Genomic DNA, 24,261 nt, shown 5'->3' with positions numbered 1-24,261 from the left:
TGGTTCTCCAAGTGTAGTGCAGTGAATCCTGGAGGGTCTTTGAAATCCTTTCAGAGGGTCTACAAATTCAAAATTAGTTTTTTTCCTAATATGATAAATATCTATTATGTAACCCATATAAACAAAAACTCTTTGGACATATTCTCAATCGTTAACTTGTTAATACCATAAAGATACTGAGAAAAAGAGTTTGAGAACCACTGATTTAACCTGTCAGTCAATGGTGTACTCACATCTCATGGCATTTTTTTCCTTTTTCTTTTTTTTGCTGAGGCAATTGGGGTTAAGTGACTTGCTTAGGATCCCACAGCGGGGAAGTGTTAAGTGTCTAAAACCAGATTTTTAACTCAGGTCCTCCTGACTTCAGGGATGGTGCTCTATCCACTGGGCCACCTAGCTATCATGGCATATTTCTTTAATGGCTTCTTCTAAATCTTTTTTCTTGATAACTTTATTGCTTTCCTGAATCTTTTTCTTATTTACCACTACTGGTATCTATTTTACTTCTTCATTTTGTTTGAAACTCCTAGGAAATACAAACTAAAAAAAACCACATGCAAGAAAATAAAAAATAATCTGCTTTGATGTGCATTTAGATTCTGAGTTCTTCCTCTGGAGGTGGATAATATTTTTCATCATGACTACTTTGAATTGTCTAGGATCATTTTATTTCTGAGAAAAGCTAAGTCATTCACAATTGATCATAATTCAATATTGTTTTTATTGTGTACAATATTCTGGTTCTGCTCATTTCATTTTGTATCACTTCATGTAAGTCTTTCTAGGTTTTTCTGAAACCTCCTGTTCATCACTTCTTATAGCCCAAAGTATTTCATCACAATTATATATAACAACTTGTTTAGCTATTCCCCAATTGATGGACATCCCCTGAAGAATCTTTATGGCATAGAACACTTCCAAAGACATGAGAAGAAACAATGTGAGAAAATCAATGGTGAAAGTATGCAAACAAAAATTGTGTGTACCTTGTATGTACCTAGTTTATTTACAGATATAGATCCAGAGAGATTTGTGTATCTCTATCTGTATCTGTCTATAGCTTTATATGGCCTAGAATTAGCCATTTTAAAGTCATGAGAAAAAAATGGCCAATTAACAAGAATTTATTATGTGCTTACTACGGTGGAAAGCACCATGCTAAATTCTGGGGAATACAAAGAAAGAGAAAGATGTGGTCTGTGACTTCAAAGAGGTCACAATCTTAGGGGAGAACTAATGTGCAATACATATACACACACTCTTATAAAAGTATACCCCCCCCCACATATATATGCATGTATATATATATATATATATAGTATGTACTTTATTTATAGATATAGCTCTAGGTAGTATTATCTGCACCTATCAAGATCTATCTTTGTCTCATGTATATTATATATTCATATTCATATATATTCAATAATACATTATTCATAAAAATGCATACATACAGACAGAAAAACAGTGTAGATGGAAGGAATCTTAAAGGGAAAGCAACAAAAGTTGGGGAGGATAAGACCATGTAAGGTATCCTGCAGAAAATAGGATTTTAGCTGTTTTGAAGGATGTATGGAAAGCAAAGAGAAAGTATAGGGAAGAGTATTCTTGGCATGGGAGATAACCTGTGCAAAGAGAGATTTGGGAGGAGCCTAGATGGCAGAGGAAAGGCAAAAACCCAGGTGAATTCTCCTAACATTCTCCTCCAAACAACTTCAAAATAGCACTTTATAGCAATAAGTGTCAAAGCCAACAAAAAGTCACACTGATACATTTTTCCAGCCTAACACAACTTAGGGGGTCAGCAGAAAAGGTCTGATATTGGGGTTTGGGGACTGGGAGAGCACACATGGGAGAGCAGTTGCACCAAGAAGAGGCTTTAGAAATGTCTTTAAAAAGCAAAATAGTCCATATGGGAAAAACTATAAAAATTCACTGAGGAAAAGGAAGTTCATAAAAAGCCTAATTGGTCAAATGAAAAAAAAGAGGTACAAAAGGACACTGAGAAAAATAAAAATCAGAATTCAGCAAGTGAAAACTCAGGACTGCATGAGAAATTAGCAAACAATAAAACAAAATCAAAAGAATAAAAATAGAAGAGAATGTTAAAATAGTTCATTGGAAAAACAACTGATTTGGAGAATAGATTCAGGAGAGGTAATTTAAGAAATATTGTGCTACATGAAAGTCATGATTAAAAAAAGACTTAGACATCCTATTTCAAAAAATTATAAAGGAAATTACCTCTAAATCTTAGATCCATAAGATGAAATAGAAATTGAAAGACTCCATGTTCACTTCCTGAAAGAGAAGCCCAAACAAAGACTGCTAGGAGTATTATAAATTCCAGAGCTCCCTGGTCAAGGGGAAACTATTGCAAGCAGCCAAAAAGAAGCAATTCAAATATTGTGGAGCCACAATCAGATCACATAAGGTTTAGCAGCTTGAATGTAAAAGATTAGAGGGCTTGGAATATAATATTCCAGTGAGCAAAGGAGATAGGAAGAATCTACCCAGCAAAACTGAATATAATCCTTCAGAGGGAAAATGAAAAGATATTTTCAAGTATTTCTGATGAAAAGCTGAATAGAAAAGTTGACATTCAAATACAAGACTTGAGAGAAGCATAAAAAAGTAAACATGAAAGAGGAATCATAGACAAAGGGTATGGATGTAATTTGATTGTTGAGATGATCTCAAAAAAAAATGAATGGATGAGAAAAAGGGATGCTCTTGGAGAAAGGGGAAGGGAGAAGTAGAATGGGGAAAATTATCTTACATAAAAGAGGTACACAACAAAGACCTTTTACAGGGAAGGGGGAGATGTGAGGCAGGCAATGCTTGAACAAACCTCCCTCTCATGAAATTGGTTCAAAGAATATATATATATATATATATATATATATATATATATATTATACATAATATATGTATTACACATATACATATTTTTATATATGCTCATTTGTGTTTAGAAATCTATCTTACCCATAGGGAAATGGGAGGGAAAGAGTCTAAGAGAAGGGGAAGGAGAAAGTAAAAGGAAGGGGAGAGTAAGAAAGGCAATGATCAGAAGCAAAACATACTTTTGAGGAAGAAACAGAGAAGGATAAAAACATTAGAAAATAGTAACCATAACTGAATTTTCATGGGATAAGCTCACCCATAAAATAGAGCAGATAGCAGTAGATTAGAAATAAGGATCTAAAAGTATTTTGTTTGTGAGACACACTTGAAACAGAAAGACATACAGAGACTTATAATAAGGTGATCAAATAGGTTCTATTATGTTGCAGCTAAAGTTAAAAAGGCATGGTTAGCAATCATGATATCAGATGATCCAAAAGCAAAAAAGGGCCTAATTAAAAGATACTACATTTTGATAAATGGTTTCTCTAACAAATATATCATTTTTCAAATATATAGGAAACTAAATCACATTTATAAAAATAAGAGTCATTTCCTAGTTGATAAAAGATCAAAGGATATGAACAAGCAGTTTTCAAAAGAAATCAAAGTTACTTATGGTCTTATGAAAAAAAAATCTAAATCACAAAATGAAAACAACTTTGAAGAATCATCTCATACCCATAAGAAATGACAAATGTTGGAGGGAATGTGGGAAAATAGGGACACTAATGAACTATTGGTAGAATTGTGAACTGATCCTACCATTCTGGAGAAAAATTTGGAAGTATGCCTATAGGGCTATAGAACTGTAACTCAATCACCACCTTTGACCCAGCAGTATTACTACTAGGTCAAGGAAAAAGGATAAGAATCTATATGGATAGGAATATTGTAGTAGCTCTTTTTGTGGTAGCAAAGAATTGGAAATTAAAAGGATGTCCATAAATTGTGGAATGGCTAAACAAATTGTGGCAGGTGGAATGGCTAAACAAATTGTGGCAGAAGATTGTGATGAAATAATGTGATAGTTTCAGAATAATGAATGGGATAGTTTCAGAAAAACATGGGAAGATCTATATGAACTGACACAGAGTGAAGTGAGCAAAAGCAGAAGCCTGTTGTACACAGCAACAGCAGTAATAGTGATCCAACTAAGAAAAATTTAGTACTCTGATCAGTGCAATGATTCAAATAATACAAAGACAACAATTAAGTAATCCTTGCCTTCAAGGAATTGTTGGGAGGAGACATGTATAATAAAATGGATAATATATGGAAAATATGGAAATGGGGATTTAACCTACAATTTCATTGATATGGGAATTCCTAATTCTACTAATGCAGATTGGCACATTCTCTACAGTTTACAATCTTGAGAGTTGATTGTAGGGATGGGAAGAGGCCTGGAAAGTTAAATGATTTGTTCTCTGTCCACTCTGCCAAACTGTTTCTTATAAGCAAAAAAAAAAAAAAATAATAATAATAATAAAGAAAATAAATACAATGGAACTGATGGAGGGGGAAAGCACTAGCAGAGCTAGGAAAAGTGTCTGGGAGAAAATTCTTGAGTTGAATTTTTATGTGAATTATGGATTCTAAGAAGCCAAGGTGAGAAGGGGGAAGGATGTGGAAATTAACCTATGTATAAGTATCCATGTGGAAGACAGAATGTAATGTGTAAGGAACATCAAAATAATTGTAGTATCTGATGGAGAGTAGTACATAATAAATAATAAATAGGTAGATTGGACCCAGATTATGAAAATCCTAGAATGCCAAATAAAAGGGTGCCGTTTATGTTAGGATGACCTCAAAAAAAAATGAATGGATGAGAACGAGGGATGCTCTTGGAGAAAGGAAAAGGGGGAAGTAGAATGGGAAAAATTATCTTATACAAAGGAGGTGCACTGATCTATTCACTGACAACTGTGTAGAATAAGGATAAAAAAGGAGAAATAAAAAGATAGGGTGACTAATAGAAGTCTATTTTAAAAAGCTCAAGCAAGAGATGATAAGAGCAAAGACTTAAAACAAGTAGCTGGGTTCTTTAGAGAATGGTTTCTTCAATTAACTGTTCTTATACATTTAAGAGGTAAAATAGAAGTAACCTATTTACTATGGCAGATTATACTCAGCTTCTTCTGTTTTTCTCCTCAGGAGCAAGGAGACAGGATGAAGGTCTATACTTCCCTTAGCTAAATGTGATCGCACAAATAATTCCTGAGTGTTCTAATAGGATGTGGCAAGAAGGAACCCATGACTATCTTTTTGTAATGTCTAAGATTTCTGCAGGCCCCAAAACAATCTTATTTCTTCTTCATCTTCACCCATGTGGAGAAGTTATGTAAATTGGATCCAGAATAATCCTAGGTTACACTTGGGAATTTTCTGTGTGTGTAGTTAGAAGAGTTTTATATATATATATATATATTATATATATTTTTTATAAAAAGTTCAATTTCCTTTGATTAGATATTTTATATCTATAAATAGATAACCCTAACCCTAAATTTTATATCTATGAATATCTATAAATATGTTTTAAGAATACATTGCTTATGGTATTATGATCAACTGTGAATGACTTAACTATTCTCAGCAATACAATCTTTATTCAAAATAATTCTGAAAGACTTGTTTTAAAAATGCTATCTGTCTCTAGAGAAAGAACTGATGGGAATATAAATGCATATGGAAGCATACTTTTTTACGTTATTTTTAATGGGGTTTTCTGGTCTGTTTTTTCTTTTACAACATGGCCAATATGGAAATATGTTTTGCATGACTGCAAAAGATATGACTATGTATAACTTATTGAATTGCTTGCTTTCTTAAGGAAGAGAAAGAGAGAATTTGGAACTTAAATTTTTTTAAATAAATGTTAAAACTTTCTACATGTAATTAGAAAAAATAAAATATAAATAATAAAAACTGGAAAAAATAAAATATAAAAATGTAAATAAAGAATACATTGCTAATACCTTTTTCATAAAGTTGATAGAATGGATCCTTTGTGAAGTAATAGAATTTTCATCTGAAATTTTTATGTCCTCCTCTATCTGGCTTTCATATTCCTAAATACAGAATTGTTAGTTTTACTTCTTGAACATGATATCAATTTTAAATAGGATATGCATTAATGAAATATTAATTATTCAAGTCATTTTCTCCCTTAATATTTGGGAAGAAGCTCTAGCATGAAAAGAAGCATTTCCTTTTGGGAATTTTCCTTCTCTTAACACCTTATTTCTAGTTTCTTTGGTATATATTTCATGAAAAATAAAACATGATAGGAACTTTGGGAACAGCAAAATAGTAAAAATTCTTAGAATTTTTGTGATTCCAGTATAAAAATAACTTGAGAAAGAATTTCTTTAGTTTTACTGACTGAAAATTTATAAAAATTCCTAAAATCCTTGATCAGAACTTATTATTCATTATTAGTTTAATGTTTCATGGTCTTGCAGAGATAAGCCTGCCTTTATCAAGTAATGCTTATGAGAAAAACAAAATTAATGTCTTTTGTGTATTGTGTCAGGGAATTCTTAAGATAAACAGGCTTAGAGAAAATATCCTTTTTTCTCCTGAACTAGCTTCTAGCCAATCAGGACCAAAATTAGTAGAGTCAATTCAGAATCTCAATTGGAAGGGACTTTAGAAGTCATTTAGTTCTACCTACCTACACTAGAGTTCCCTTCTCCTTACAGAATTTAATTTAGTTCTTTCCATAATTTTAGGAAAACAAACATACTTGTGCTTTAATTGAGAAAAGGTAGTAATATAAATGATTTTAAATAAATCAAAGCCCAAAGCTGGGTTTAATACAATATGTATGGCAGCAATTTATTCATTTTTCATAATTTATTAATGAAATAACCCCAAATAGGGACAAACAATTTTTGAAGCTCTAATGTGAAGTGCCACCCTAATATTTCAAGAATCTAGGACATCCCAGATATGTATTTACTTTCCACTTATTTTGTCACAATCCCTTATGATTGATTTATTCATTGATCTTTAAGAGATTGTATGACAAAAGTTATTAGCATGTAACTAACTTGATGATAATCCTAAAGTAGATACTCAAAACTTTTCTAGTTTTTCATATCAATGGCCAGGATTTACAAAACCTACCATTACATGTAAGCCATAAGAATAGATCTTCCATTGGAGAATCTGCTCAATTAATGTAGTTCAGGGTTTTATAAGTGTTATAAGTTTTTATAAGTGTTTATAAAAGCTATGAAAAAAAAAGGTGTATTTTATTGTAGATTAAAAAAAATCATTTGATTTGCTATCAATGAACCATAAATACATAGAAAATTAAATACCTGGAAGACTAAATCTGGTATCTCTCTGTCATAGAGAGGCATTTGCTGAAGAACAAAGACATCTAATTGGCCTGCATTTCTAAGCTGTAGTAGTTGGAAACGTTTGCTTTTTTTAATTTCCTCTTCAGAAACAAAATTAAATTCCTCTTGCAGCTGTTCAAGACGAAAATATTTTGGAATAGCTTGCCCTTTATGTCTTGTATACTGTAAAAGGTAAGAAAGATTTCAAATCCCCATTTCAATTATTATAACTCATTACATAAGATGATTTAGCATTGGCTTATTTTGCCTGCCTTGAGGTTCACCCTACTCCAGTACATCCTATATTCAATTGCTAAAGTGACTTTCCTGAGATACAGATCTAATCATGTTGACCTTCTACTCAATAAACTTCAGTGACATCCTATTACCTTCGGTATCCAAGAGAAAATGCATTGTTTTGACATTCAAAGTCCCCTCCTACCTCTTCTTATCTCTTACTCCATTGCACATACCCTTTGGTATAGTGACCCTGGCTTTCTGATATTCCACAAACAAGATATGCCATCTCTCAGCTCTGGGCATTGCATTCTTTCTAGCTGTTCCTCATCCCTAGAATGTTCTTTCTATTCCACTACAACTAAAGAACTCCCTAACTTCCTTAAAATCCCAACTAAAATCCCTTCTTTTACTGGAAGCTTTCCTCAATCCCTCTTAATTCCAGTGCCTTTCCCCAATTAATTATTTCCTATTTATTCTGTTTATAGCTCTGTGTGCATACACACAACAAATACAATTTGTTTGCATGTTGTTCTTCTCTTCCCCTTTCCCCCAATTAGATTGTTCCCCTTGACTTTCTTTTTCCATTTTTTGTATCCCTACTACTTATTGGCACAGTGCCAATGTTTACTAATTGAATGATGTTAAGAGAAAAGTGTGATGTTTCATTACATGAAACTAAAAAGCTTCTGTGCAAACAAAATTAATGCATCTTTGGTAAGAAGGGAAACAAATTGGAAAAAAAAATCTAATTATTATTTGGTATCCAGAATATATAAACAATTAACACATATGCTTACATGTATATATTTTGAATGTATGTGTGCATTGTTATGTGACTGAAAGTCATTTCCCAATAAATAAATGATTAAAGCAAAGGTTAGGAACAAATGGTTCTCAAAAGAAAATTACTATTAATAGTCACATGAAAGAATATTATGACAGTAACAAACACCAGAACAAAGATAAACACCTTTGGGAAGCATTCATCCCTTTATCTTATGTCTCACTTGATATTAATAATCAAAAGATATGAAAAAATGCCACATATACTGTTATAATAGTAATGGAATTTCTTGCATTTTTCTTCACCTTGCTCATTTCTTGCCAAGTTTTTCTAATAGATCAAATGTTAGGGGATCATCATTTAAAAAATTGTATTTGTCTCATCTTTTTTTTTTTTTTTTTGTCTCATCAAAATAAACTGTTACAATATGCCTTGACAAAGTATTCCAAGTACTGTGGGGAAGTTCATGTCTCTTTCTCTCCACAGTATTTTTAATTGAAGTTCTGCCCCATCATCTGAGCTCCAACAATCATTCCTTTGTTATGGGCCAGAACTGAAACAAGGATTCTTACAAGGTGCTAAGTCAGTGGAATTGATAAATACAATGGTTATCTAGTTAATCATGGTGCCTAACAGCTCTCTAGTTCAGTATATGTACTTAGTACTTAATATAGTTCTACAAGATTCAAAACTATGATAAGAGAGCATATAAGCTCATACTCAGACAGATTCATTCAGAGCTACAGAAGACAAGTAGACTGGAGACTGAAGCACAAGCCCTTGGACTCAGACAAATTGATCCCATCTCACACCACCTTGGTGGCAGACTATCCTCCTTAGCTTCTCCACTGAAACCAAGACGCTGGAAGGCCTCTAAAAAAACTGCCCAGCCCCAGGCAAAGAGATAATAAAGGAATTGGACTTTACCTCCCGGTTGTTCATGTGGTGATTACTTGGATTGAAAAGAAGGCTGTTCCCAGAGACCCCGAGAAAACCAAACAAAAAAACATTACATTTAGGTGTCCGAATGTGGGACCAAGAACCTTCATCTGTGACCCAGAAATTAGGGTTAGTACAAAAATAGACAAGGAAACTTTGTAAAGGGCTAAACTAATATTGCAGCTGAAATGAGACAGATGTTTAGAAAGGAGCCTTTTCCAATTCAAGGAAAATGTGTAGAGAGCATTGTCAGAGTTATGAAAAACCAAGCTTTGAGTGTAACTTGGGAGCAGATCATTGAATGAAATTTCAGAAACAGTACAGTACACATCTCCTTGGTTCTTTAAGGAAAAAGATTTAGATCCAGATGAGTGGAAATTAGTAGGAGAGCAACTATGTCAATACTACAATGATAATGGACCTGACTCAATTTCTAAAGAAACATTTTACTTAAAACAATTGGCTTTAAGAAATTATATAAGTATTAGAATAAGAAAAAAGAAGAAAGAGCAGGAGGGGGAGGATACTGACAAACTAAATGAAAAGGATGAAGAATTAGACAAGAAAGGAGTTAAATATAATTGTGATAAAATTAAGGAGTGAGGTGCTTCACAGCAGGAGCCATCCCCTGACCTACCTCATTCAATTAACCCTTCATGGGTGGAGGAAGGAGGAGGGGAAGGGACAGTGACACAATCAGCACCACCTATGAAGAAGCCTATGACAAGATTACAAAAGGTATTAGTTAAAGCTAAAAAAGAAGGACAGGATATATCTGATTTGATAAATGCATACCCTGTGATTGAAGAATTTGACTCTTCAGGTAAACAAAGGAGAAGATACACTCTTTTTGATCTGGAAAAAATTAAAGGTTTGAAAAAGGGTTGCATTCTTTATGGGGCTACATCGTCTTATGTTATGATATTACTAGAGAATTTGGCTTATGAAATCTTAACCCCTAGTGATTGGAAATCTATAGCAAGGACATGTTTATAACCTGGACAAAACTTGTCATGGCTTTCTGAATATAGTGAATTATGCAGGATATAAAGCCCAACAAAATAGTCAAATTGGAGTTAATGTACAAATCACCTTTGACCAACTAGCAGGTAAAGGTCAGTATGCACACAATTTAGCACAGATTAATTACCCTATAGCAGCATATGCGCAAACTGCTGCTGCTGCTATAAAAACATGGGGCTGCCTCCCAAGAAAAGATGAGGTAAAGCCTTCATGAAAATAGAGCAAGGTTCCAATGCTGATTCTGTGGGATGTCTACAGACAGCTGTCACAAGAACCATTGGAGAAAATGCAGCTACAAGAATTATGATAAGACAACTGGTTAAGGGAAATGCTAATGAGGTTTGTAGAAGAATTATTCTGGGACTACACAAGGAGGCTCCTTTAGAGGAGACCATAAGATGCTGTGCCACAGTGGGTACAAATGTTTTTTATACCCAAACTATGACAAACATGGAAAGACAGGGTCCCTCTTGGCAAGGGACTTTCAGAAAAAAAAAAAAGTCAATGCTTTCACTGTGGAAAAATAGGGCAAAGAGATAGAGAGGACAGGGTGAGAGAATAAGACCCAAAACCTTGTGTCTAAAATGCAACCAAGGTTTCCACTGGGCCTCAGAATGTAGATTGACCCAGGGAAATGAGAGGCAGGTCCCAGCTCCAAGACGTCAAACAAAAAATAGGTGGGGCATGATGGTAGCCAAGGTTACATCCAGAGAGTCTTTAGTAGAAGTTCAGGACTCTGATATCAGCCAAATCAATCAGCCAAAAAGCAATCAGTAGCCGAAAGGAATTACATGATCAATCAGCAATCAGATGGAAGAAAGGGATTACAATTGGAGAGAATACAGGTTTTTTTCACTCAATAGAAGGGAATGTCTAGTGCAAGCAGCTCCAATGTAATTGCCAGGTGATGTGGAGGGAAAGTGGTGAATAGGAGTACTTGATAGGTTAACTCCTTGGGAGAAAGGGTTTGCTTATATCTCTACAGATGGAGAAAGAATCAGATAGGTGCCAATGAGCACCTGGAGAGAGACAGAAAAAGAGAAAAACCTCAAAATAAAGGAGAAGACTTAAGAAACATCTGATACTAAAAGAGCATGGCTGACAAAAGACTGTTATAGAACTTCAAAACCCATAGGAATCATTGGATTCTCTGAGACATGATAAGATTGTTGCAGAACTTGAAAACCATCAGGAATCATTAGATTCTCTGAGACATGATAAGACTGTTATGGAACTTCAACACTAGCAGGAATCATTGGATTTTCTTGAGACATGATAAGACTGATATAGGACTTCAAAACTTGCAGGAATCATTGGATTCCCTAGACACATGAAGTAATGAACAATAGATTGGTTTGGGACTATTTCTAGGACTTATGGACATGTATAATTCCTCATGTTGATTCATGTTATTTTTCATATTACTACTAGTCTGTTACTATGTGCTTATGTAATTAATTTATGTAATACCTCCTATGTTGATATTATGTATATATCAAGTGAGACCCTTCAGAAACCCACTAATCTGGTTTGATTTCCCATTTCCCTTTGGTGTTTTCATCTCCTTTCCTGAGACATCAGCAAAGGCATGATCACCTCCTTTTGGGGGGTTCTCACCTCTTGAGAAGTCAGGGAGGGCATGACCACCTTATGTTCTAAAACAAAAGAAAGTGGGAGATGCTATGTGTAAAGATCCTTTAAATGAGCAGTCACAGTACAAGAGGAGATTTGAGTGGCCCAGAAGTAATCTCTGGGTATAGGACTGCCCCTTGGGTGGGATCCTGTCCATATCGAGATAGCTTCTTAACAGGAGAAAGTTCTCTCTCTCTGATTGGCTGTGTATGTGACAAGTTACTCTCTTTATCCTGGGATAGCCAGCAGAGTGGATGGATAGCCAAGAGAGGTAAGGAGGTTGATAGTGAACATGTGGATCTTTGGACCAGGTGTTCACTAGGGAGTTAACAAGTCAGGGCATGATGTGAGTAGGTATAATGAAGGCTTTAAGTTTGCAAGTGACTGACTGTTCTTGAGTGCGCTATTGGTGATTAAACTATGATTCAAGAAATCGTGGCTAGAGGCCTCTGAAGCCCTCAGAGGAGGCAAGTTGGTAGAATTAGTTGACACTGCAAAGGTCAGTGGCCAGAGGTACTCTGAGGGCCTAGGAATCAGGAGAGACTGGTAATAGTAACTGCTATGAGAGCATGTTACAGTTAATGGGCCAGAACTCTGAACTTGAAATAAGGTGCTAAGTCAGTGGAATTGATAGAGACATTAGTTATTTAGCATGGTGCTTAACAGTTCTCTTGTTCAGTGCATGTACTTAGTACTTATTATAGTCCCACAGGATTCACACCTATGATAAGAGAGCATATAAGCTCAGAGAAACTCAGCCAGAATCATTTTGAGAGGGCAGAGAGAAGATAGACGGGAGCTCAAGCTCTTGGAACAGAGGAGAGAGATAGGCCTCTAAGAAAGCTAACTGGGCTCCAGGAAAGGAGACAAGCCTTTGAAAGAGATAATAAAGGATTTGGACTTTAACCCCTGGATACTCTTGTGGTGATTACTGAACTGAAAAGAAGGCTGCCCAGAGACCGGAGGAAAACCAAACCAAAGAACAATCCATTCCTCTACATCAGAACCTCATGATCCAAAGACAGTGAAAGGTCATTTTTCTTATTTTATGTAAATGAAAGCTATCTGGGTTTCTGCCATCATTTGTTATTTTGGTCCCAAATATCAGAAAGTTGGATGAGAAAGATATTTTGGGTGAAGAAAGCCCTTTCTCTAAAATCTCACCATGTATGTCCACTATTCCACTCAGGTACCAAAGTGATCTTCCTAAAATGAGTACACGTATAACCATAATACTTCTATTCAATAAACTTTAGTGACTTCCTATTGCCTCCAGGGTAAAATTTAAAATCCTTTTTTTTTTTTAAAAGCTTTTTTTTCTGGCCCCTTCCCATCCTTCTAGTTCTCTTACACTTTACTCCTCTTCATGTGCTCTCTGATCTATTGACTAGTCTACTTGCTAGTCCTCCCATAAAATTTTGTGCATTTTTACTAGCTGTCCTCCAGGCCTAGAATCCTCTTCATCACCTCTATATCCTCATTTCCTTAAGGTCCCAGCTGAAATACTGCCTTTTGTGAGAGATCTTTCCCAGTCCTTTTTAATGTTCATGCCTTCTGAGATTAACTCCAATTGATCTTTTATATATCTTTGTAAGTAATTGTTTGAATGTTATTTCCTCAATGTGAGCTGCTTGAGGGCTTTGACTGTTTTTGCCCTTCTTTATATCACTAGAATGTGGTATATGGGAGGGACTTAATAAATGCTTTTTGGCAACTTGATTTCTCAACATATTCATAAATATACAGCCATATCAGATACACTTTCCAGAATCAATTATACAAATTATTTGTCTGACATTCTAGAAATAATCCAGTCAGCTGGTATACTGGCAGCTGGTAACTATCCTCCTTGTTATTGAAATACTCTTGGCTGATAATATCTCTTCATGTTTGCTAAAAGCTCTCTCCCAGTCCTAGTCCCCAAGAATGAAGACATTCAGGTAAAGCAAGGTACATACAGCCATAGGATCACATTTTTAGAATTGGCTCTTCACATCCATCCATAAGTGATATCTCTGAATATCTTATCAATTGTCCTATATTCACGAACAAATATTTACCCTACTCCACTCTCTTTTCCTCCTTGATCAGGAAACAATCAAATCAGTATTTACTACTGTTTCTAGAAAGAGTCCTGGGGATGATAATTGACTGTCCTTCCTTTGACTCCACTTGTCATTCTTGGGATTTCCCAGACAAAAACTTTCCCTAATTACCACTCCTCTGCATGTCTTCTCATTTGAAGGAACTGCTTTGTCTTTGTAACTCTAAGACTAATACAAGGTAGAAGCTTAATAAATGCATAATCCATTCATTCTACCATGAGATTCATAAAGTTCCTTGACTTTTAGAGTTGAGGTCATTCTAGTTAAATCATATTTTTTTCAATAAGGAAACTAAGACTAATGGAGATGATGTGCCTTGATTAAAATCAGATGGTTATTAAATAATAGAACAGGAAATAGAATCCAAGTTTCTGGTTTCCAGTTCAGTGTACTTTCTATTATATGTTATTTGATATTGGTGAATAGATGGGCTCAGTCTAAAAAAAAATAAGTGGGTACCCTTTTCAATAATTATATATTATTTTAAACTGTTCCAGTAAGACTTACCATTATGAATTCCATCAAATCTGAGTAGTCTGGGTCATTTGGATCAATTCTGACTTCATTTGCCCATTCAAAGAGCTTCTGAGTATTAATAAGCCATGAAATTCCAGGAACACCTCTTGCATCCACATTCTTTAACACACTACCATATGGGAAAAATATAATATGCATCATTTTTCTTTCTTGTGATTTTGTCACATTTATTTATTAACAATATAATTACGATATTTTTATGATAATAGCTTACATTTATGTAGTACCTTAAAGTTTACAAAATTATACACAGACATATATAATCATATTTGGATTTTCACAACTACTTTTTGAAGTAATTTCTATAGGGATTATACTTGTTTTACAGATGAAGAAACTGAGTTTCAGAAAGAGTAAGTGTTTACCTGTGATCAAAAAGTTAATCATCATCAGAGATGATATCAGAGATAAGCTCAAAACAGTACTAAATATTCTAGGTGAGGTCTTGGGTTAGGCACAGGGGAAAACTTACCTAGGTCACATTTCTAGAGCATACTGAGTACTTTGCTCCCAACAAACTAATTATAGAGGTACTATAGGAATGATACTCATTTTACAGTTTCAAAGAAGTTCAGATATTTGTACAGGATCATTGAGCTAATGACTATTACTAGTTAGGCTAGAAACCCAAGCCGCCAAGTTCACATATCTTCCACAATAGGATGCTACTTATTAATACTGAGACTTCCAATATATTTAGCATAATTAAGGTGTAGTAAAATAAGATTTAATATATGTCATCTGTGTTTTTATTAAATATTAAGAGGAGTACGACCGAAGACAGAGCTCAGTAGCCATACTAGCTAGAGGTCTCTTTCCCCCATAGCTCCTTGGGATCAAATGAAAAGGCAGTAAGAGTAATTTAATGAGGGAGCATCTCCATCTTGTGGATATTATTGCCAAAGCACAGTAAATCCAGTTCTGTTCTTGCAACAAAAGCATAATGTATAGTTCATCATTTGATAAGGATAGGTCCAATTTCTCCTGTCATATTCATAAGCTCTGATGATAGGAACTATATAAAACTATGTGAGCCTGGGAAAAAGGATGGATAGTGAGCAGTGCCCTTGACAATAACAGGAATAGGTATTGTTTCCTATCCCTGATGAGAAAACTTTCAGTGCGATTTATATGACTTGGCAATGCAGTCAAATCCAGGTCTTCTCACCCCAAATCCTGCAGTCTTATCCATTGCCCAAATTGCCATGGTTATTTCTCTGACAATTTAGCCTTTCCCAAATGATAACTGCTAACACAAGGAATGCAACTTTGTGCACACTCAGAACACTTCTTTTATATGACAATTTGTAGAAATCATTGCCCTAATATCTACATATAATCATATGAAAGGATTCATCATCTTAGAAATCTCCATTTCTTCTTTCTCCTAAATACAGAATTCATTCAGTATGGTTTGAAGTTCACACTGGGTAAGACATAAAGGAGGATCCAGGCCTGAGGCAATGGTCAGAAAAGGCAAGGCTAGGAAAGAGATGAAGCCTCAGTAAATTTCATGACTATCATTAGAGAATGAATTCATGCTTTGAGTTGTTCTAGAGAAACTGGAAGAGATTCCTTATTGAAGATTAGGAAACCAACCAGTCTGTACCTGCCTGAAATGGAATGCTACCCTAACATAGATATGAGCTTTAAGTAATACACTGTTGAAGAGTGATGTTACTTCTCTAACATAAATTTTTATAACCTGTGGCAGACAGAACTTAGTGACTGGGACATAGGTGTTAAAGGGATGCCATTTTCATCTAATGCCCATGATAAAGAATAGCTTAGTTTTCCTGATGTCAGTAGGCAAAGTTCTTCTTTTTCAGTCACGTCAAGAAGAAAAGGCACATCTGTATGTCAAAAAAAAGGAGAGCAAAGTAGGAAAAGAAGTTATTTCTCAATTTTAAAAAAAGTTTCTACAGTTTAAAGTAAAAAATAAATAAAAAGCAGCTTAGTGCTACACTTGGGAATGAAAACTTCACACATTTAAAATTAAGGATCTTTACAAAGGATATGCTTCTTTTGAGTCAAGAGCTACAAGTTCCCTTTTAGTTGCTATTGTGAAATACTGAGATAGGGAATCTCAAACTGGGAGCAGGAAAGACAGGGAAATACTTGACTATACAGGCTAGAAAAGTTGCTCTGCAATTTCACTGGCACCAGTACTGTCTTCAACCAGCATATATCATAGTGCCTCAAGAATTTAGCAGAGTCTTGAAAAGTTGTGGCCACAGCAGTTTGAAAATACAAAGAGAAAATGCAATTTGCAATTAACTCACTGCTTCCTACTTCTCCATATGCAGGCACGACTAGTTTATCACAGCTAAACTCTGTCTGTTCCAAAACAGCTTTGTTTTTCAGTGCAGTGTTGCTGGGTATAGGTAGATATATTTTGGCCAATATGCTTGTCCTTTTACTTATTTCATAAATCTAAATGTAAGACAAATGAAATCACACTGGAAACAAGTATTTATAGCTGGAATCTTAAGAGAGCTAGACAAAACTTTAGATCATCTAGACCAGAGATTCTCCAACTTTTTGATCTTAGGAACCTTTACATTCTACCCCTACCTTTTTATTGTTTTCTTTTTTCCCTGGTTATACATGTACATTAACTTTTAATAAATATTTATTTATGAATCGTGTTGGGGGAGAAAAATAAGAATAAAAGGGAAAAACCATAGAGGGAAAAAAAACACATATGGCTTCTGTTGATTTACATTCTTTCTCCATAGTTCTCTCTCTGGATGCAGATGGCATTTTCTATCCAAAGTTTATTGGTATTGCTTTGGATCAATGAACCACTGAGAAGAATCAAGTTTTTCATCATTGATCATCACACAATCTTGCTGTTTCTATGCACATTGTTCCTGCTTCCATTTGTTTTGCTCAGCATCAGTTTGTGTAACTATTTCCAGGCCTTTCTAAAATTAGCTTCATCATTTTTTATAGAATAAATATTTTATCACTTTCTTATACCATAACTTATTCAGCTATTTCCCATTGATGGGCATCTACTCATTTTTCAATTATTTGCCACCACAAAAAGAACTGCTACAAACATTTTTGCATATGTAGATTCTTTTCCCTCTTTTATGATTTCCTTGAGATAAAGACCCCAAAATGAATTCTGGGTCAAAGGGTATGCACACTTATATAGTTCTTTGGGGTACAGATTCAAAGTGCTCTCCAGAATGGCTGGATCACTTCACAATTTCACCAACAATGCATTAGTGTCCCAGTTTTCCCATATCCCCTCAACATTTATCATTATGTTTTCCTATCATTTTAGCCAATTTGAGAGGTGGGAGGTGGGACCTTAAAGTTGTTTTAATTTGCATTTCTCTCTTGAATCGTGATTTAAAGCATTTTTCCTATGATTATACATGGCTTTAAATTTATCATCTGAAAATTTTCTGATCATATCCTTTCACCATTTATCAATTGAGGAATGACATATTCTTTTAAATTTGAAATGGTTCTTTATATAATTTAGAAATGAGATCTTTATCAGAATCACTGGCTATAAAATTTTTCCCAGCTTTGTATTTCCCTTTTAATCTTGCATTGGTTTGTTTCTACAAAAACTTTTTAATTTAATGTAATCAAAATTGTCCACTTTGTATTTCATAATGTTCTCTAGTTCTTTGGTCATAAATTCCTCCCTTTTCCAAAGAGCTGTTAGGTAAACTATCCCTTGCTCTCCTAATTTGTTTATGATATCAACCTTTATACCCAAACATGTACCCATTTTCACCTTATTTTCATATGGAATGTGAGATGTAGTTCTAGGCTGAGTTTTATTTTCCAGTTTTCCCAGCAATTTTTGTTAAATACTGAGTTTTTAGCCCAGAAGCTGGAGTTTTGGAGGTTATCAAATACTAGATTACTATAGTCATTGATTATTGTGTCATGTATTTCTAACCTATTCCACTCATTCACCACTCTTGGCCAGTATACCTAATGGCTTTGATGATAGATGCTTTATAATACAGTTTTAGGTGTATTACTTCTAAGCCACCACCCTTAGTATTTTTTCCATTAATTCCCTTGATATTCTTGACTTTTTGTTCTTCCAGATGAATTTTGTTATTTTTTTCTAGTTATATAAAATTTTTTGGCAGTTTGATTGGTATGGCACTGAATAAACAAATCAACTTAGGTAGAATTGTCATTTTTATTATATTAGCTTGGACTACCCATGAGCAACTGATTATTTTTTCAATTTAGATCAGACTTTGTGTAAGAAGAGTTTTGTAATTGTATTCATAAAGTTCCTGGGTTTGCTTAGAAGATAAGACAACCAAATATTTTATTTTGTCTACAGTTATTTTAAATGGAATTTATCTCTTGTTGCTAGGCTTTGTCAGAATCTTTATACTCTTAAAATTAAAATTATTGAGAACCCCAAAGAGCTTCTGTTGTATATAATAGCTATTTCTACTCACTGTATTTTAAATTCAAGCATCTTAATACTATTGTGATAAAATAATTTTGATCTCATAGATCTTCACCAAAGAGCTCCATGCCCCATTCAGAGAACTTCATTGATCAAGACCAAACCCTTTTTAAGTAAATAAAACTGAGATCCTCAAAAGATTGTAGCCAAGGTCTCCCAGTTCGTTACTGACAGAGCTGAAACCAGACCTCTAGTGTCCTGGTTCCCAGGCAAGTGCACCTAAAAGTATAAGAGAAGTTTTCTTCAGAACACTGGAGATATATATATGTTCATTGCAGAAGTCTACTGTGAATGCCTGTCACACTGGAAGAAAACCCAAACCAACCAGATGCCTTGGAATCCAAAGGCTCAGGCTTGGTTTTTGATTTTGCTGCTTAGGAGCTGCTTTGGGGCCAATTACTTCACCTTTCTATGAAGGCTCCTTTAAGTTGGTGATAATATTGGGAATAGGAACCACATAATGTTGTGGGGAGAATAAAATGAGCAAATACAAAAGGCTCCATATGAAAAAAAAACTGAATTATGAAAGGTTTGTCTGTTCAATGATGACAGATGCTATAGGGATATACTGACCTTATACCTATACTAAATGGAACTTTTCAGTATTAAAATACTTTATCAACAGTCCTGGATTAACAATGAGTTTTCTATGATGATAAGAGGAAGGTGGTTGGAATAAGAAAAATAAACCCAGCATCTGATTCTAGCAAAGCAACAGAAACTTTAAAAGCAAAAGTAGAGGGATTAAAAAATATTTTTTTCTGTTTATAATAAGTTCCTGGTATCTTTTATTCTTTCTTGTTCTGCTTCTAATTTAAGGTCTAATCCCTCTCCAATCATCAGTCCTTTCCACTCAGTCTCCACTCTTTCCTATTCCTCTCATTTTCTTCCCTTGGTAAAAAACTAAAGATTGCAGTCATAGATGGGGCAGACATTTACTACACTTATAATTGTTATAATATTTGCATTTATACACATAAAACAATGGCCTTCCTCCTCTGCTATGGTTGCATAATAATTGAATCATAGTTTAAATAACATGAAGAATAGCTCAAATTGCATATTAAATCACTTTTTCCATATACAATGGTTAAATCAGTTAACATTTATATATTGTTTTACATATATTATTTCATGTCATAAAACAATAAATCTTTTATACCATAATTATACGCACAGATCAAAATCAAATAGCATTATAAAAGACAAAGATTATATATAAAGATATTAAGAACAGTAATAGGGAATGATTTTTAAAATACATTTGTAAAAAGTAAAGTGTCATAGAAATTTGATGACATACCTCTAAGCGAATAGTTTCAGGCCAGTTTATTAGTTGAATATTGAATATCTGCTGAAATAAGACTTTAAAATCCAGCTGCAGAGGAGATGCTGAAGTGCAAGAAACCTGTTTATCATTGTAAAATATTTTAATAAAATATTTAAGCTTTTGAACTCTGGCTCTCCTCCTTTGTTCATGCCTAAAAATTTAAAAGTAAACAAACATTTAAATCATCCTATGAAAGTAAAATGAATGCAAAAACAGTTCCTTTCAGTATTTGCCCTGACAAAACAATATATGACTATCCATCCTATCATAGGGTACATTATGTATTTTATAAACCAAACATTTACTTGAATATAGTTTAGAATCTCTGCTGTCTACTTCAGAACTTTCTTTGATACCTTCAGATAAGGTATGCCCAAGGCCTGACAACCATTGCCACTATGAACTTCTGGAGGTTAAAAAAAAAAAAAGGCAACATTTCCATGACAAAGATCTAATCAGGAGCCATTGTAGATTTAGGTAGGCTGATTCCCTAGAACACACATAGTATACCACTGAATACATAAAGCCTTTCTACCCTGGTACATAAAAATACTTATTTCAATCAAATTGAGAGGATGCCAATCTAAATTAACGTAAAAAAAGTAAATTGGATTTTACTGCTTCCAAGAATATATATTCAAAATTCATTCATTAATGTCATAACTTCTAGACGTTAGTATTTGCTTAATAAATGCCTAAAAGATCAATGTATAGAGAAAGAAGTAGAGTGGGCCATCAAACTGGAATTCAAAAAAGACTTTAATCCATTTAAACACACATACACACCACACACATTCTATGAATTTCTTTAGCAAGAATAAACAATAATACTCTAATAAGATGGGAAGTATTTCACCATACACACTAGTTGTTTATAGTCATTTTTTAGTCCTGTCTTTTTGCAACTCCTTTAAGGTTTTCTTGGCACAGATAATGGAATGGTTTGCATTTCCTTCTCCAGATCATTTTTACAGATGAAGACCTGAGGTAAATAGCAATAAATGACCTGCCCAAGGTCACATAACTAGTAAATGTCAGGGTCACATTTGAACTCAGGTCTTCCTGATTCCAGGTCTCTGGAGCTCTATCTACTGTGTCATCTAATTATCTCTTATTGAAGGAAACATTAATAACCGAATTGTAAAATATTTTTTCTATTATATATAATGAAAGTGATTAAAAAACTGATAGTGTCTTCTTGAGAATGAGAAGCTAGAGAAATAAGCAGAGCTCTTCTCATTTATCGGCATAACCTGTTTGACTCTACAAAACAGCCTTAAGACTAAATTAGGACTAAGGATAAAAAGAACTTGGTTTGGAAGTTTGTTAGAGGAAAGGCTTTGGGTAGCAAAAAGAATTATTTGATGAATGCCTAAAAGCCAAAGATGCTCTCTCATAAAAGCCAACCAGATTTCATGGTTATATTTTGTTGTTGCTATTCAGTCATGTCCAACTCTTTGTAACCCAATTTGCTTGCCTCAGGGAATCCCCTTTTTCATTATGCCTCACTATCAAAACAAAGCCATTTATTGCAGGTGTCAGAAAGGACACCGTAAAGCTCCTCCTTTTACCATGATTTTCATTATTCAGACCACCATTCTGTTCCCTTTCTGAGAATGCCACAATATCTCCTCCCAAGATCCATGCTCTCCAATTTCCCCAGATGTCATTTATCCCTGTAATTCCAAATCTGTCCTTCCTGAGATAGGATGACTGGACTTTTCAAGGACCAAATGCCCCAAGCCACACCCAGCACAAGGTCCTTCTCTCCCTTTACTGATCATCTTTATCCATAGGCACATTCATCAATGGAACCCTTTCCCATTTCCTTCCTTTCTCCCTTTTTCAGTCTTTCTTCCACCCTTTTCTTCAGGCTCTTCTTTTGCTGAGACCACAGAGTTCCCCTTTCAGTCATTGGTACCACTCGATTTTACATGAGAACATCTCTATTCCCCTTTTTTCTTTCCCCTCTTTCACACACCCTTCTGTGTTGTAAGGTAGTCTCAGGAAACAAAACAAAATACTGATTCACCTGTAAGCAGGATGCTATCAGGTTCTGTCTTTATTGTCCCAGACCCCTATCTTCACTGTTATACCAATCAATTTCTATTTCACCCACCTTCTTGTGTACATTTAGAAAGAAATCTCTTACTGGTCTTTCTGCCGTTGCTCTGTTGTTGCTGTCATACTTAGCTGCTGTATTTACTCAATCCTCCATTTTTGTTTAAAGTTCAAGCAGTTCTTCAGTTCTGGTTTTCTTTCTAAAAAATGTTTCAAATACCTCTATTATTGAATATACATTTTATTTTCATGTATAGTTAAGGTCAGATTTGCAAGGTAGGCCATCTTGTGCTGCATCTTAAATTCCATTGCTCTTCAGAATAGATTATTCTTACATTTTCTATTGAGTACAGTATAGGTCTGTTTTCCGATTTCCCCTCCTTTATATCTGGAGGCGTTTTTGTCTGTAATGTTCTTCTGGGAGATTGGATGCATGGACAGCTTAAGGATCATCAGTCTTCAAGATCAGTGTGTTTTTCTTGCATAGTAAGCACATTTTTCTTTAATGCTATTTCTCTTCTAGACTCTCACATCTGTATATTTGTATTTCCAATTTATTGTTCTCAGTTTTGTTTCTCTGGTGAGATTTACCATGGTAGATTCTAGTTTTTCTTATTCTACTTTTGCTATGGATTATAAATTATGTCCTCATAATTCTTGTTTCTCTTTTGATGTACTCTGAAACAGTGTTCGTAGGATCTTCTGTCTCACTAAATGTTGGATCATTTTCCTTTATATACTAGATCTAGAAGTCATATTTCCTTGTGTTAATGTTTTCTCTGTTGATTTATTTATTTAAGTTCAAAGTCTTTGAATTCCTTCTTCCTGAAATCTTGGTAATTTTAATCTATCCCTCCCCTATGTTGCTTTTCCCCTTATTGTTCACTTTCTAACTCTTTCCCCTCTAATGATGGTTTCCTTGAGGGTTAGATCTCAGTATCTCAGTCTTCTCTCATACTGGGCAATTCAAAGTTCACCAGCTTATATCTTTCCACCAAATGATATTTTGGTAAATAGAATTGGCCTTAACTGGATGCTGAGTTCTGTCCCTTATGCAGAGATACATTCCCTCACTTTCCCCTCACCCCACACACAATGTCCTTTTCCAGTAACCTGTTTTTTTTTCCTTTGTTCCTTAGTTTTCTGGCAGTTCAAAGAGCTGCTGTACCAGTGCTGAACCAGCCCTATGCCAACAATTCAGAGCTTTGATGTCCTGGTACTATGTGGTTGTTTACTGTGGCACTGGATCTCATGACCCAAACAGACTTCTGTAGCCTGGAGCTGCGGTGTCCATGGCACTGGAAAAAAAGTGAGATCAGAGAGTAGAAGATTCACTTATGTAGCATCTGAATCTCTGTTCTCAGCATCTGCTGTTTTCCACTCTATCAGTCTCAGCTAGAGATTTTACTTTTCTCTCAGTTCTTCTCATCTATTCATAGTAGCTAGCAAGTTCCCTGAACTGCTATTATATTTTTTTCCAGACTAGGTACCACCATGATCACTTCTCCAAATAGTGCCCTCCTTCTTCCAGTCTGAAGTTTCCGTTACCTAGACAACAACTTCTTAGGATAGCACTATATGGGAATTCAAAATCTTGACTTACCTATAAACAGAACTGTCTCTTGGGAACTGAGGCCTCAAGGTTAATGTAATTTTATAATTAGACAAATTTGTGCTTGCTCTTTAGAACATCACATTCTGTCCCTTGTTTAGGGGGAATGGGAAGTTCAAGTCATGTAGAAGAGGATAAACTATAAAATGTGATTTGCCTCAAGTTCTGAAGTAACTAACTTCAGACTTCTCAGCCTTTTTCTTGTACTGTGGAATCATGGTGTAATTAAGAAAGAGGGTTCAGTTCTAGAGTCCCATCATGTTTGTATGTAACC

General features: G+C 34.7%; 1 protein-coding gene across 9 annotated transcripts in view; it reads right to left on the bottom strand.

Moving 5' to 3' along the window:
- CC2D2B (coiled-coil and C2 domain containing 2B) overlaps window positions 1–24,261 on the bottom strand; it is a 139,249-nt gene that overhangs the window by 49,600 nt on the left and 65,388 nt on the right. For 6 of the 9 annotated variants that reach the window (XM_031956163.1, XM_031956161.1, XM_031956160.1 and 3 more), the window contains 6 exons: window positions 20,288–20,465; window positions 16,805–16,955; window positions 16,228–16,375; window positions 14,493–14,631; window positions 7,242–7,445; window positions 5,892–5,984 (listed from right to left, as the gene is read on the bottom strand). In XM_031956163.1, the coding sequence (XP_031812023.1) occupies window positions 5,892–5,984; window positions 7,242–7,445; window positions 14,493–14,631; window positions 16,228–16,375; window positions 16,805–16,955; window positions 20,288–20,465 (913 nt within the window). Of the gene's footprint in view, window positions 1–5,891; window positions 5,985–7,241; window positions 7,446–14,492; window positions 14,632–16,227; window positions 16,376–16,804; window positions 16,956–20,287; window positions 20,466–22,433; window positions 22,463–24,261 lie in introns of those variants that run through there. The other 3 variants (XM_031956165.1, XM_031956162.1, XM_031956167.1) reach the window with 3 other exon arrangements.

This window comes from Sarcophilus harrisii, chromosome 2, assembly GCF_902635505.1.
Source record: "Sarcophilus harrisii chromosome 2, mSarHar1.11, whole genome shotgun sequence".
Taxonomy (NCBI): Eukaryota; Metazoa; Chordata; class Mammalia; order Dasyuromorphia; family Dasyuridae; genus Sarcophilus; species Sarcophilus harrisii.
Note: the sequence above shows the minus strand (reverse complement) of the source record. Positions and strands in the feature narration are given on the sequence as shown.